Raw genomic sequence first — 13,751 nt, forward strand, 5'->3', positions numbered from 1 at the left:
CTTGTCCTTTACCCATAGCAGCCACCTCAGGGAGGTCACAGAATGGAGGGAACTCAGGAGGAGGGAGGCACTTCAATAGAAATAGCTGTACAATGGGTCAATGATGGAAATAAGCCTTTGCCTGATACCTGATTGATGCTCTCGACAACCCTGTGAAATAGGTGTACTATCAACTCCATTTCACAGATGAAGAAACAGAGACCAGTGAGATTAAGTGATCCCGCCCCTGCAAGATTTAAGTAGCATGTCCTCAGAGTCTAAATTCCATGCCCATGCCCATACCATCTTGTTTCTCAGAACAAATCGTGCCCCTTGAGAGAATGGGCTACTGTATTTTTTTTTTCCATTTCCTCAAATGTCTTATTTTTTCCCAATGTTTTGTATTGGTTCCAGGTGCATGTACAGCTTAGTAGTTAGACAATCACATACTTTACAGTGTTCCGCCCCCTATATTTCCAGTACCCAACTGGGTCCTGCATAGTGATTACAGTATTATTGACTATATTCCCTATGCTGTACTTTACATGCCCATGGCTATTTTATTGCATTCATGTCTTCAAGTCCTTCCTGCATGGTGCAGGACCATCTATCATGTATCACTTAATGATGTTGACTTAATGATTTAGTGCCCACCCCCAATATCACCTCTCCTATAGTCAAGAACACTCAAGGGCTAACAGAAGGGGCTGTAGAATTCGGGGAGAAACACACATGGTTTTGGAATAAAGTGGATCTAGAATATCTCCAGGCCGCCAAAAGTTAGGAAACTTGAGTGAGGAAGATGAGGTCAGAAGATGAATTTATGCCACTTTCTATATTTCAGCATGTGGTTATTATTTCACCTTCTGACAGAAGTTTATCTTCTGTAATGAGCTGGTCTCCTCTCTATGGTACCCAGCCTACTCGACATGTCTATGGTTGTTTCTTATCTCTAGCTCCATATCTCTCTCCATCGTGGTTCCTTCCTTCCGAGGATGAACCAGGACCCTTCCCTGAGGAAGTCGGGTTATTCCACAGTGCTGTTTCTTCTGACCCTCCATTTCGCTTTGGGTCCCCCTTTCTTCCCTTCAGGTCGACTGATCTCTCAAGCCTTCCTACCAGCTGGCTGTCTGTTCCCATTACTTGTTCCCTCTCTGGGAACTATACTTCCTCCACCTCCTGATTTCCACACCAGTACCTGAGAACAAATGGTCCTATCACCTCACCACCTCAGACTACTCACTGCAGTGCAGAGGTGTGTTGAAGGCCTCGGGACTGACTTCAATATTGTTAAGCCAGACTTGATTGTGACAGGAATTAGTCACTGAAGGCAGCATCTAATGTGCATCACAGGCAATTTGATGTTTACCAATAAACTCTTTAAAAATGAATCCCAGGAGGAACCAAGATGGCGGCATAGTTAAACAACTAATCTGCTGCCTCACACAACAATTTCAAAAACACAACTAAAAGACAAAAACGTCTACCACCCAGAACCACGGGAAAGCTGGCTCAGTGGAAGATTTACAGCTGAGAAGAGAAAGGAGCACAATCGCTGAAAAGCTGAGGTACGGAGGCATGCGAATCCGGCTGGCGGCGGGCGGCTGGGTGCGCGGCTTTTCTTCAACCCGCAGGGAGACAAGCTCCCGATCACTCTGAAATCCAGTTTCTGGGGACACTCAGGGGACCCAGACGCCTACGGGGAGAAGCTGGACTCTCGGCCATCGGGTCGGAAAGTGAGAGTGACTTTTTTGCAGAGGTGCGCCCAGCAATCATTGTTTACTGCGCTGGAGCGCGGGGCGCAGGGACTTGGAAACGTGGAAAGGCAGAGACGGCTGACGGCAGCCATTGCCGTTGGCCACGCCCCAGCCTAGTGACGCCCTGAGACCCCGCCCCGCCCTGAGGCCCCGCCCCGCACATTCTACAAACCCGCCCAGGCTCCACACAGCGGCTTTTGCATATAAATGGCCTGTTCTGTGGCAGCTTAACCAAATACAGCTCCAGACTGCTCCAAAACCGCCCAAGCAAAGGAGGAGAAAACTAGCCCTTGCTGTAGCTCCTGCTGGGGAACACACAGTACACAAGGGTACACCAAGAGTGTCCACCTCAAGTAACTGGGAGGCTGACCCGTTGAAGCAATAGGACACCTAGTAGACAAAACTACCCTACCAACTCAGGGAAGCAGAGAATATGAGAAGGCAAGGAAACAGATCACAAACCAAAGAAATGGAGGAGAATAAGAGACTGGACATAGAGTTCAAAACCACGGTTATAAGGTTTTTCAAGAATTTCATGGAAAAGGCCGATAAATTCAATGAGACCCTTGAGGATATGAAAAAGGACCAACTAGAAATTAAACATACACTGACTGAGATAAAAAATATTATACAGAGACCCAAAAGCAGACTAGAGGATTGCAAGAATCAACTCAAAGATTTGGAATACAAAGAGGCCAAGGACACTCCTCCAGAGAAGCATGAAGAGAAGAGAATTCAGAAAGTTGAAGATAGTGTAAGAAGTCTCTGGGACAACTTCAAGCGAACCAACATCAGAATTATGGGGGTACCAGAAGAAGAGAGAGAGCAAGATGCTGAAAACCTATTTGAAGAAATAATGAACGAAAACTTCCCCCACCTGATGAAAGAAATAGACTTACGAGTCCAGGAAGCGGACAGAACCCCAAACAAAAGGGATCCAAAGAGGACCACACCAAGACACATCATAATTAAAATGCCAAGAGCAAAAGACAAAGAGAGAATCTTACGAGCAGCAAGAGAAAAACAGTTAGTTACCTACAAGGGAGCTCCCATACGATTATCAGCTAATTTCTCAACAGAAACCATGCAGGCCAGACGCGAGTGGCAAGAAATATTCAAAGTGATGAATAGCAGGAACCTACAACCAAGACTACTCTACCCAGCAAAGTTATCATTCAGAATTGAAGGGCAGATAAAGAGCTTCACAGATAAGAAAAAGCTAAAGGAGTTCATCACCACCAAACCAGCATTATATGAAATGCTGAAAGGTATTCTTTAAAAAGAGGAAAAAGAAGAAGAAAGATAAAAATTATGAACAACAAATACATATATATCAACAAGTGAATCTAAAAGTCAAGTGAATTAAAAATCTGAGGAACAGAATAAACTGGTGAACTTAATAGAATCAGAGGCATAGAATGGGAGTGGATTGATAATTCTCAGGGGGAAAGGGGTGTCTGTGTGGGGAGTATGGGAAGAGACTGGACAAAAATCATACACCTATGGAGAAGGACAGCGCGGGGGGAGGTAAGGGAGGAGGGGGGGTAGGAACTGGGTGGTGGGGAGATATGTGGGGAAAAAGGAGAAACAATTGTAATCTGAACAATAAAGATTCGTTAAAAAAAAAAAACAAAACAAAAAAAAAATGAATCCCCATAGATGACATTTCCATTTTATTACTATGAAGTGAAGGGAGCGGGTCAAAGTTAATTATAAATGTTCCTTATATCATCCAACGCTGGGGTTCTCCATGGACTTATGAGCCTTGAGTAGGTCTTCCATGGGATATGACGAGACTGTGATTTCCTACCATCAGTCGGTGGAGCAGTTTTGTCAAGAAGCCGATAGTTTTGTTTTTAAGGAAGCATTTTGTTACCAGGCTTTATAACTCTTAGGCTAGCCTTTTCTCGAATGAGTCAGTAAGTCTCAGCAAGATGCTATTGTTGTCCAGTGGAAAGTGGTTGGACAGATTCTAGGAGACAATTAATTAATAGGCCTTTGTGGAGCACACCCTCGGTGGAGAGCTTTGGGGGCTTCAGGATAAGTGTCAAATGTGTTTATTCCTCCAGGAGTTTGTTGCAGAGTGAGCTCAGCCCCTAAGGTGGCCAGACCTCGGAGTGATCTTCTTCAGCTCTGGATGGCCCCAAAGCCTGGTTTTCTGTGCTTGGATTAGTCACTGTAAAACTAAAACTACCAAGTAGCTTTTTTTTCCTTCAAGCTTCTGGGAAAAGAATGCTTCTATCAGCTAACCAGCACATTCTCTCCTGCTGGAAAATTACACATGGAAGCAGGGGATCAAAATGGTTACCATTGAAACAAACAAAATAGAAACAGACTCATGGATACAGAGAACAGACTGACAGCTCTCAGGAAGACTGGGAGGCTGGGTGAAATAGGTGACAGGATTAACAAAAACAAAAAATCCCAGGCATCAGGCATCATGGTGAATACAGAAAGGAAGGTGGGGTGGGGGCAGGTAGAAGAGGGTAAGATGGGGATAAATGGTCATGGAAGGAGACTAGAGTTTAGGTGGTGAATACACAATGCAATATATAGATGAAGTATTAAAGAAGTGTACACTTGAAACCTATATAATTTTATTAACCATGGTCACTCCAATAAATTCAATACAATTATTTAAAAAATAGTTACCATTTATTAAGGTCCTACTATGTGTCCTGACTCCCCAAAAAGTCTGTCCTCTAAGCCAGCAATTTTTCAAATGGTGAGCCACAAGAATTTTTACACCATGCAATACCTGACTGTTCAGCGGGGGCACTGACCTCTTTCCCCTTAGATTGTCAAATAAAAAAATGACAACAGCCAATAATAATAGCCATCTGGTGTGAATGCCCTGTCTTGAACCATAAGTATAGAAGTCATATAATAAAGTTGCATCTTATGGGTCATGTCTCATAATAAGGTTACATCTGATTGGCTAATTCTTGGTACCAGAAATCCTTAGATACAAGTATAGGCATCTGATTTTTTTAAAAGTCACTTTGGAGCAAAAAGGGTAGGTAATTACTATTATTTTTTGTAAATCAATGAAAATTATACCTACTTTTGTCAGTTTGGCAAAAAAACACACACCAATTTTTTGGTATTCCAAAGAATTTTGATAGTTTATGTGTGCCTTGAGATGAAAAAGGTTGAAAATCGCTGCTCTGAGCAGTTACATTATGCCTTATACTTTATCGCATTCCTGGAACCTAACATTTTGCCATATGTTTTAGTAGACACTAAATTCTGTTTGTTAATGAGAATGCTGGTAGAAATTGTTACTTAGCAATTTTTACCTCATATTTAGGAAGTGGTTTTACCAAAGAAATTTACCATTTAATTTTTTTCTTCTAATTTAGCTTATTGACATGTGCATGCAGAACTGTGGTCCAAGTTTCCAATCTCTGATTGTGAAGAAGGAGTTTGTTAAAGATAGTCTAGTTAAGCTGCTGCAACCCAGATACACCTTGCCATTAAACATTCAGAATAGAATTTTGAATCTCATTAAGGTAAGTCTATTGTATACCTGATGGAATGGAATACTTCTACACTTAGAGCTTTCATTATATACCAACTAGGGGCCCGGTGCACGAAATTCGTGCACTGGGGGTTGGGGGTCCCTCAGCCCAACCTGCCCCCTCTCACATACTGGGAGCCCTCAGGGGATGTCCTACTGATGGCTTAGGCCCACGCCCCACAGAGAGCGTACCTAAGCCGCAGTCTGGCCTCCCTTTGTGGGAGGCAACCGGGCTGGTCAGGGGAAGGCACCAGCCCCATCACCCCACTGCTGCAGCCACTGTCAGTCACCACAGCCACCAAGGTGTTTTCATCAACACGGACTCCAGTCCCTTCACCAAGAAAAAAATGACAACTTTCTTTAGGCATTTTCAAGATGTGTCTTTCATAGGATATGGATTTCTTTATTTATTTTTTATCCTCACCTGAGGGTATGTTTCCATTGACTTTTAGAGAATGTGGAAGAGAAAGGGAAAGACAGAGAGAAACACTTTGATTGGTTGCCTCCTGCATGAGCCCTGATCTGGGCCCCGGCCAGGCAGGAGCCTGCAACCTAGGTACATGCCTTTGATCGGAATCAAACCCAGACCCTGCTGTCTGCAGGCTGAGGCATTATCCACTGAGTCAAACCGGCTAGGGCAGGATATGACATTTCTTAGCCTTCCAGCAGCGGACCTTCATTTTTTTCTCCAGAAGTGTGGTGGAAAAACCCTAGATCACCTTTTTGGATTCTTATTACCCAAGTTACTAAGAATATTACCAGTGGCATACAGAAAGCTTAGCCAATGTGCAGTCAAAAAAGGTGTTTCCTCTATAGTTCATACCAATGGAGGGCTGGGCCCTGCCCAGGCCTAAAGCCTCTGACTGAAGCTTTGGGACTGGGCAGGCCTCTCCAGCTCCCTCTGATCACCGGCTCAGCCCCTGCCCAGGCCTGCCCAGACCGAAAGCCTCTTGGGCAGGAGCGGACCCCCAGCTCCCTACAATCAATCACAGGGGGTCCGCTCCTGCCCAGGCCGAAAGCAGACCCCCAGCTCCCTGCCCAAGTGATCAATCGCAGGGGGTCCGCTGGTGTACCAGGCCGAAGAAACCCCCAGCTCCCTGCAATTGATGGCAGGGGGTCCGCTTGGTGCACGAGTGGACACCCAGCTCCCTGCTTTCGATGGCAGGGGAGCTGGGTGTCCACGGCGGGGGCTTTTGGCCTGGAGATGGAGTGGACACCCAGTTCCCCGCTTTTGATGGCAGGGGGTCTACTCACCACGCCCACCATCCAATCAGAGCGAGGAGCTGGGTTTCTGCCACGCCCACCATCCATCGAAAGCCGGGAGCTGGATGTCCGCTCTGGCTCCCTGCAATATGTTGCAGGGGGTCAACTCAGGGCGCCTATGTATGCAAATTAACCGCCATCTTGGTTAGGTTTATTTGCATACTTGCTCTGATTGGATGTTGGGCGTGGCTTTGCTGGTGGGCGTGGCTTGGGCTTAGCGAAGGTGCAGTCAATTTGCATATTACTGTTTTATTAGGTAGGATTGGTTTCCTCATCCTTCACAAACCTCTGATGGAGCCAGATAGCATTTTACTGTTTGATTTTTTGTGTAATGATAATTTTTTGGTATTGGATGGTGCTTTTTTATTTAAGAGAATTTGTAGTCATTTTCCTGCTTTCTCTCTGCTTCTATTTTCTCAATGTCAGGTAGGAAAGAGAGTGATGTGTACATTCATTTTGTAGATATGAAAACTATGTCTGGGGAAGATGACTTATTGCTTACAAAGTTATTTGGCAAAAGAGTTACTGATATTGTTTTAAAATATGTGTATTAATTCTGGATTTGGTACAGCAAAAAACAACTAATAATATATATTCCAAGGTTTCATTAAAATGTTGAGGCATGGGAGTCTGATGATTAAGCATATTATATTTTTTATTTTGAAAAAATATTTATTGATTTAGCAGGGGAAAGGAGAGGGAGAGAGAGATAGAAATATTAATGATGAGAGAATCATTGATCGGCTGCCTCCTGCACAGCCCACACTGGAGATCAAGTCTGCAACCAGGGCATGTGCCCTGACTGGGAATCGAACCATGACCTCCTGGTTCATAGGTCCACACTCAATCACTGAGCCATGCTGGCTGGGCTTAAACATATTTTATATTATTGTTCTAGTCTCTGGAAATGTACAATTTGTCCTTGGCCTTCAAAAGTAGCTTTGTCTTCCTGAGTAAAGTCCATAATTGTCAATCTCTCATTTTCGGTCACCAGCTGAAGACTTGTGTTTTGTGTTTGCTGTTGTTTTCAGATTTGGTCTCAGGGTTTCCCGGGAGGTGTGGATGTAAGTGAGGTGAAGGACGTGTACCTTGACCTGCTTAAGAAAGGTGTTCACTTTCCTCCCTCAGAGGCAGAGGCGGAAGCCGCAGAACAAGAGGTAGGAGGTCTTTCATTTGACTCATGTAGAGTAAGTTAGTATGTGACATGGATCTTTTCTCACTGAGAGGGCCAATCCCAGCTCCATCCAGCTTAAGCAAAAAGATGAATGAATTAGAAGGATATTACAGTATCTCCTCAAGTAATGAAGCCACAAGAGGTTGGTGTTTTCTGGATCTTTTGAACAACCAGGGACCAAACTCTCAAATGCCTTGTTTCTTGTCTACTTTAGATGTTCCTCTGATCACCAGCTTCATTCCTCTCTCTCATTGCGGAACAGCTTCTTCCACATAGCAGATAACATAGCTCCCAATTTTCCACATGATTGCTTTAGCATTTTCAGATTCCAAGTTTAAAAAAAAAACAAAAAAACGGGAGAAGGAGACTCCCTGAACCAATCTGGGTCAGTTTTCGACTTCTGCACAATTCACCTCAATTCATGTAAAAATATGATACGATGGCTCCAAATAGAAATCATTTGGTTAAAGTAGAGGAGAGGGCAGCTTTCAAACAAAAGGTCTGGGTGCTATACAAGGGTCTTTACCTTGGGTAGTCTTATAATATGCCTGTTGTTTCTTATTGATACTGTGTCCATGAGAGAGTTTCTAGATATTCACATGTACTAGTATTCTCAAATTTGCAAATAATTTCCAAGGTTTTGAACTATAAGCCTTTGAATGGCTGATTAAATTCACCTCCTAACTTTCCGTAATTTCTACAATGCAAAAACAGGAGTCCTTTCCTTCTTTAGATTGGCGAGTCCTATCTTGGTGGATTAAGCAATACCACAAGTCTTATCTTCAAGGAGGCTCTGTCCGCAGGGCCAGCTCTTCTGCTTGTGTGGCCATTCGCCTTTGGCCCATTCTTCCATCTGCCCATGAGCCTGCTCATCAGACCCCTTTTGTTCTCTTCCACGGCACAGTGGAGTAATAGCCTCGAACCTTGCTACTTACTCAAAGTGTGATTTGGGGTATCATCTTTAGTTTATCCTCGACTAAATCAGAGGCTCATTTTTGCAAAGTTTCCAGGTGATTTTTCTGCACATTCATGTTGAGAAGCCCCGGCCTCAAGCCCTGTACTTGGGCTCTCCCCCCGGGGTTGGAAGTGGAGCGTGGATTCAGAGAGGTTCATTGGTGGAAAAGGAGATGCCTCGCCAGCTGTGGCTTCAAAAGACTCGACACGAATTGATTTACCCTTTGTTTTTAACAACCCAAAAGAGGACGGCAGTAATCTCACGGCGCAATTTGTCTTGTAGGCCCTTGGTAAAAAATCTAAGAGCGTTTTATTAAAATTTAATTCAGTTAATAATCATAGTAGCCACCTTCTACTTACTCTATTGCGCCATTTGCTTAACACTGTTCTCAAAATGTGGGCAGGTTGGACACTTGATGATTGACTCTGGGCTAACACCCTCTAAACTTAGATTTTGGTTGAGAGAAAGTGATGGAGTCATCTGAATGGAAAAAACAAACACACACAAAAAGCTGGGTTTGGGGTGTTTATGATCATAAATGTTACATAATAATCTTTCCATATTTCATCTTGACAGACTGCTCAAGTCTCATCAAATCCACCCGCATCTGTTCCTACAGCACCGGCTCTTTCTTCTGTAATTGCTCCCAAAAACGCAACTATTACACTGGTCCCAGAACAGGTAACAGTAGCAACAACGGAATGTATTGATGACTTTTTCTAAGTTCTTAGCAGTTGGTATACATTTTTTAAAATATATTTTATTGACTTTTTACAGAGAGGAAGGGAGAGGGATAGAGAGTTAGAAACATCGATGAGAGAGAAACATCGATCAGCTGCCTCCTGCACAGCCCCCTACTGGGGATGTGCCCGCAACCAAGGTACATGCCCTTGACCGGAATCGAACCTGGGGCCCTTCAGTCTGCAGGCTGACGCTCTATCCACTGAGCCAAACCAGCCAGGGCTGGTATACACTTTTTTTTAATTCTTTTTTTTTTAAATATATTTTATTGATTTTTTACAGAGAGGAAGGGAGAGGGATAGAGAGCTAGAAACATCGATGAGAGAGAAACATCGATCAGTTGCCTCCTGCACACCCCCTACTGGGGATGTGCCCGCAACCAAGGTACATGCCCTTGACCGGAATCGAACCTGGGGCCCTTCAGTCTGCAGGCCGACGCTCTATCCACTGAGCCAAACCAGCCAGGGCTGGTATACACTTTTTTTTAAATTCTTTTTCACACTGTTATGATGTGGGGGTACATTATTACCCTCATTCTGCAGAGGAGGGGGCTGGAGCTTAAAGATACTGTGTGACTTATCATGGGTCAATTCTAAGTGCACTTAAGCCCATGGATTGTGTCTGCCCCTAAAGCCCAAGCTCTGAACAATTCTGCTTGGCTAGTGGCTTTTGTGTCTTTTTGGAGGTTGGGCTGTGAAATGGACCTTGTCCAAATAGCTGATTTTTATTGGTTTTGATTAGGACTATCCAAATACCATTTCAGAAACCTCAGTACATGGTAGGCTTATTATGAGTATTCATTGCGCTAACTGAATTATACTTACTTGTCTGTATCTGTTTATCAGAGGTCCAGATGAGCAATTATTTATACAGGATGGGGCAAAAGTAGATTTACAGTTGTTGTTATAGAAAATAATACAATAATTAATAATTAATAAGAAACTCACAACTGCAAACCTACTTTGGCCCCACCCTGTATGAAGCTCTTTTCTGTGCTGCTTTAAGGAACTATTATTGAAGACTTTGTCGTATTATTATTCCGCATTACATAAAAATGTATGGAGCCCTAGCCGATTTTGCTCAGTGGATAGAGCGAATGAAGGGGCCTGGGTTCGATTCTGGTCAAGGGCATGTACCTTGGTTGCAGGCTCAATCCTTGGCCCTGGTTGGGGTGCATGCGGGAGACAACCAATCAATGTGTCTCTCTCACAATGATGTTTCTCTCTTTCTGTCTTTCCCCCTCCCTTCCACTCTCTCTAGAAATCAATGGGAAAAATATCCTTGGGTGAGGATTTAAAAATAAATAGATAAACACAAATAAATAACACTACCCTTTAAAAAAAAATCCATGCAGTTAATTTCTCTTAGAATTTAATCCAGGAAGAAAAAATAAAGTGTTTCTTGATTCTTCCTTCCCTAATACCATGAGAACTGTGCCACCTTTTGTTTTTCCTTTTCCCCATCAGCTGCCAAGAAACCCAGGCTAACATTTTCCATTTTTGTCCAGTCCCTGGTATAGTCACCTTCCCCCTTCTCCATATTGTTCTTAATCTGATTTTCCCCCTTTATTTTTAACACTCCTGGGAAATATTTTTGGATTTATTGCAAGCTATCTTTAAGTCCTTATAGGTGACAGAAGACACATTTGCAAAATGTGTAAATATATTTATATTCATTGAAATAGAGATTTGACAATGTTAAATTTTACAAAAGCATTTTTTCTCCCAGCCAAGGGTCCCCTGAGAGAAGGAAACAAGGGGGTCCCACATCCTGACCGGTGGCTGTGTTGCTCTCAACAGATTGGCAAATTGCACAGTGAGTTGGACATGGTGAAGATGAATGTGAAAGTGATGTCCGCCATCCTGATGGAGAATATTCCTGGGTCTGAGAACCCTGAAGACATAGAGCTTCTGCAGGTGAGACATGTATTCAGGGACAATCAGTCCAAGTGTCTCTTAAAATTATTGTCTAAACTTGAAGCCTTGGAGATGGAAGACGCCTTAACATTGTCTACCAGTCCATCCTCCTGCGTCATCCATTGATTTCTAAACTTGGCAAAAAAAGATGCAAGGGTGGCTTTTTCAGAAATGCAGTAGTAACTTAGACATGCTCCTGGCTTCTTGCAGCAAATACTTTACCATCATTTACTCCTTAAGAGCCTTGCTCATATGAACGCTCTTACTCGTCTCTAATAGTTTCAATTGCGCCAAAGTTGGCTCTCAATTGAGCCATTCAACAAACATTGAGTAACTCCAATGAGGTAGAAGACTCAGACATTGCCTCTGTCCTAGCCCTCAAGGAACTTATGTCTGGTGAACATGATGGCTTTGTAAACAACAGTTTAATAAAGTGTTATGGATGCCAGGAGAGAAATGTGTTTATCATATAGTGAGATGAGGGTTGGAGCAGGGAGAAAGGTGAGGTTTTTGGAAAAGTTTAGATGGAGGCAGTACTCAGGCTGCAGGAGAAAGTGGGCAGTGCATCTGAACCGAGGAAACCATGAGCAGCTCATTGTTACTGCTGATGGCCCTCCCAGGCCTGGTTCTGTGTCTGTAAATCCATGCTCTTTACTTTTTCCCTCTAATGATTTGTTCTAATTGTCAATTCTAAATTTTAACAAACATTTTTTTACATATTAATTTTAGAAGCACTTAGAGGAAAAAAAAATCAGTGTCTAAATCTTTTTCCCCCGGTAAGTTAAGAACCTTATTCTATTTCTACTTTTCTCGGATTCCAATGCATTTTTCCTTGTTATCTTTCCTTTCATTTCTCAGATTGTTAGGAGAGTGGCAATGGAGTATCCTTAAAAAAAAAAAAAATCCACAATTGAAGGCTTTTACAGATATAAACTTGGTGACGCGTAATGTTTAACAAGCATGTTAAACTAAAATACAAAATTAAATATCCCACTAACAGGGCATGTGGCAGATTTTTTAAAAAATGGTCACAGTCCATTTAAATATGTGAATCCAGTTTTATAATTTATGCCGTCCTGGAGTGCACTGCAGCGCCTTTGTGTGTCAGCCTTTGGGTGCAGATGTTTGATTGAGTTTTGCAAGGATAATGCTAATTTGTTGGTTGCTGTTTTGATGCCTGGGCTTAGGGCTGTGTGTTGCCTTGAATAGTAAAGAGACTTGGGTTATAAATCAACTTGAGAGTACTACTCAAGGCCAGTCCAAGTTGAATGGGTTCTGGCATCAGACCAACCTGCTTATGGAGCCTAGTGAATATGTAGCTTTATTTTTCTCTCCGTGCTTTCTGTTAAAAACACATAGACATCGGGTGTGGGGAGTGCTGTTCTTAAATTCTTTTGACAAATATTTGAGGGTTTTGGTTTTTTTTTCTTGCAATCTAAGTAACCTCATAAAGAAAACAATTTCCCTACCCACAACACTTCTAACAGCTCGCGTGTGAGGTTTTTCCCCCCCTCACTTACCCAATTCTGACACTAACTGTCCGGAGTTAGCACGGACCTCACAGGTGAAGGGCTCAGGCTCATGAGACTGCTCCTCCTCCCCCCACATCAAACACTGCTTACAAGTCGTGGCCCTCAGGTAACCCACACCTCCGTCTGATCTGGCTACCTGATGAAGAGGTACCCAGGATGAGGTCTGGAAGGGTCAGGAGCTCCTGTCTCCATAGAATTGGGGTGCACCACCCTCCCGGCACCTGGATGTGTTCACTGACCCACCCAGAAGCTCTCAGAACCCCTTTATTTATTTAGAGTTGTTTTTTTTTTCCAGAAATTCTATTAATTGATTTAATCCTTTGGCCATTGGTGTTTAAAGCAATCCCAGCCCTTCTCCGCTCCTTGGAGGTCAGGGATGGAGTGAAAGTTCCAAACCTCTAATCCTTGGCTGCAAGCCCCCCTCTTCCAAGAGTCACCTCATTAGCATAAACCCTGGTTGGGTTGAAAGGAGCTTGTTATAAATAACAATAGGTGCTCCTCACCCTGACCACTCAGGAAATTCCAAGGGTTTTAGAACTTCTAAGCTAGGAACTAGGGTTGAAGACCAAATCTATATTTCTTATTAGATCACGGTGTCATACCTCAGTCTAAAAGAACTGGTTGAATCTATGGAGATCAAGAACAAGGAGTCTATCTGATACAAGGATCTTAAAAACAAAATCAGCAAAGCTAGACTATGGAGAATGTTTTCAGGGGTTCTCTCACACCTGCCCCAACTATTCAGATCAGTGGAGTTAGAACCCCCACCTAATGCTAGCTCCCTGGCCTCCCCAGGTAACCCCGGGGGCTGTGGGAGGCTTTGGCATGCTCCTGGCTGGGACACTGAGGTGGGAGGCAGTGAGGGCCCACTGGCATTGAGCATCCACAGGGCATATTTTGAGGGTAGGAGTGCA

At 43.4% G+C, this 13,751-nt stretch overlaps 1 protein-coding gene across 2 annotated transcripts in view; it reads left to right on the forward strand.

The window, feature by feature from the left end:
- Positions 1-13,751, forward strand: part of TOM1L1 (target of myb1 like 1 membrane trafficking protein) — a 41,829-nt gene that overhangs the window by 6,602 nt on the left and 21,476 nt on the right. For both annotated transcript variants that reach the window (XM_054709176.1, XM_028154796.2), the window contains 4 exons: positions 5,099-5,248; positions 7,551-7,676; positions 9,225-9,329; positions 11,189-11,305. In XM_054709176.1, the coding sequence (XP_054565151.1) occupies positions 5,099-5,248; positions 7,551-7,676; positions 9,225-9,329; positions 11,189-11,305 (498 nt within the window). The remainder of the gene's footprint in view (positions 1-5,098; positions 5,249-7,550; positions 7,677-9,224; positions 9,330-11,188; positions 11,306-13,751) is intronic.

This window comes from Eptesicus fuscus, chromosome 20, assembly GCF_027574615.1.
Source record: "Eptesicus fuscus isolate TK198812 chromosome 20, DD_ASM_mEF_20220401, whole genome shotgun sequence".
In the NCBI taxonomy this organism is placed as follows: Eukaryota; Metazoa; Chordata; class Mammalia; order Chiroptera; family Vespertilionidae; genus Eptesicus; species Eptesicus fuscus.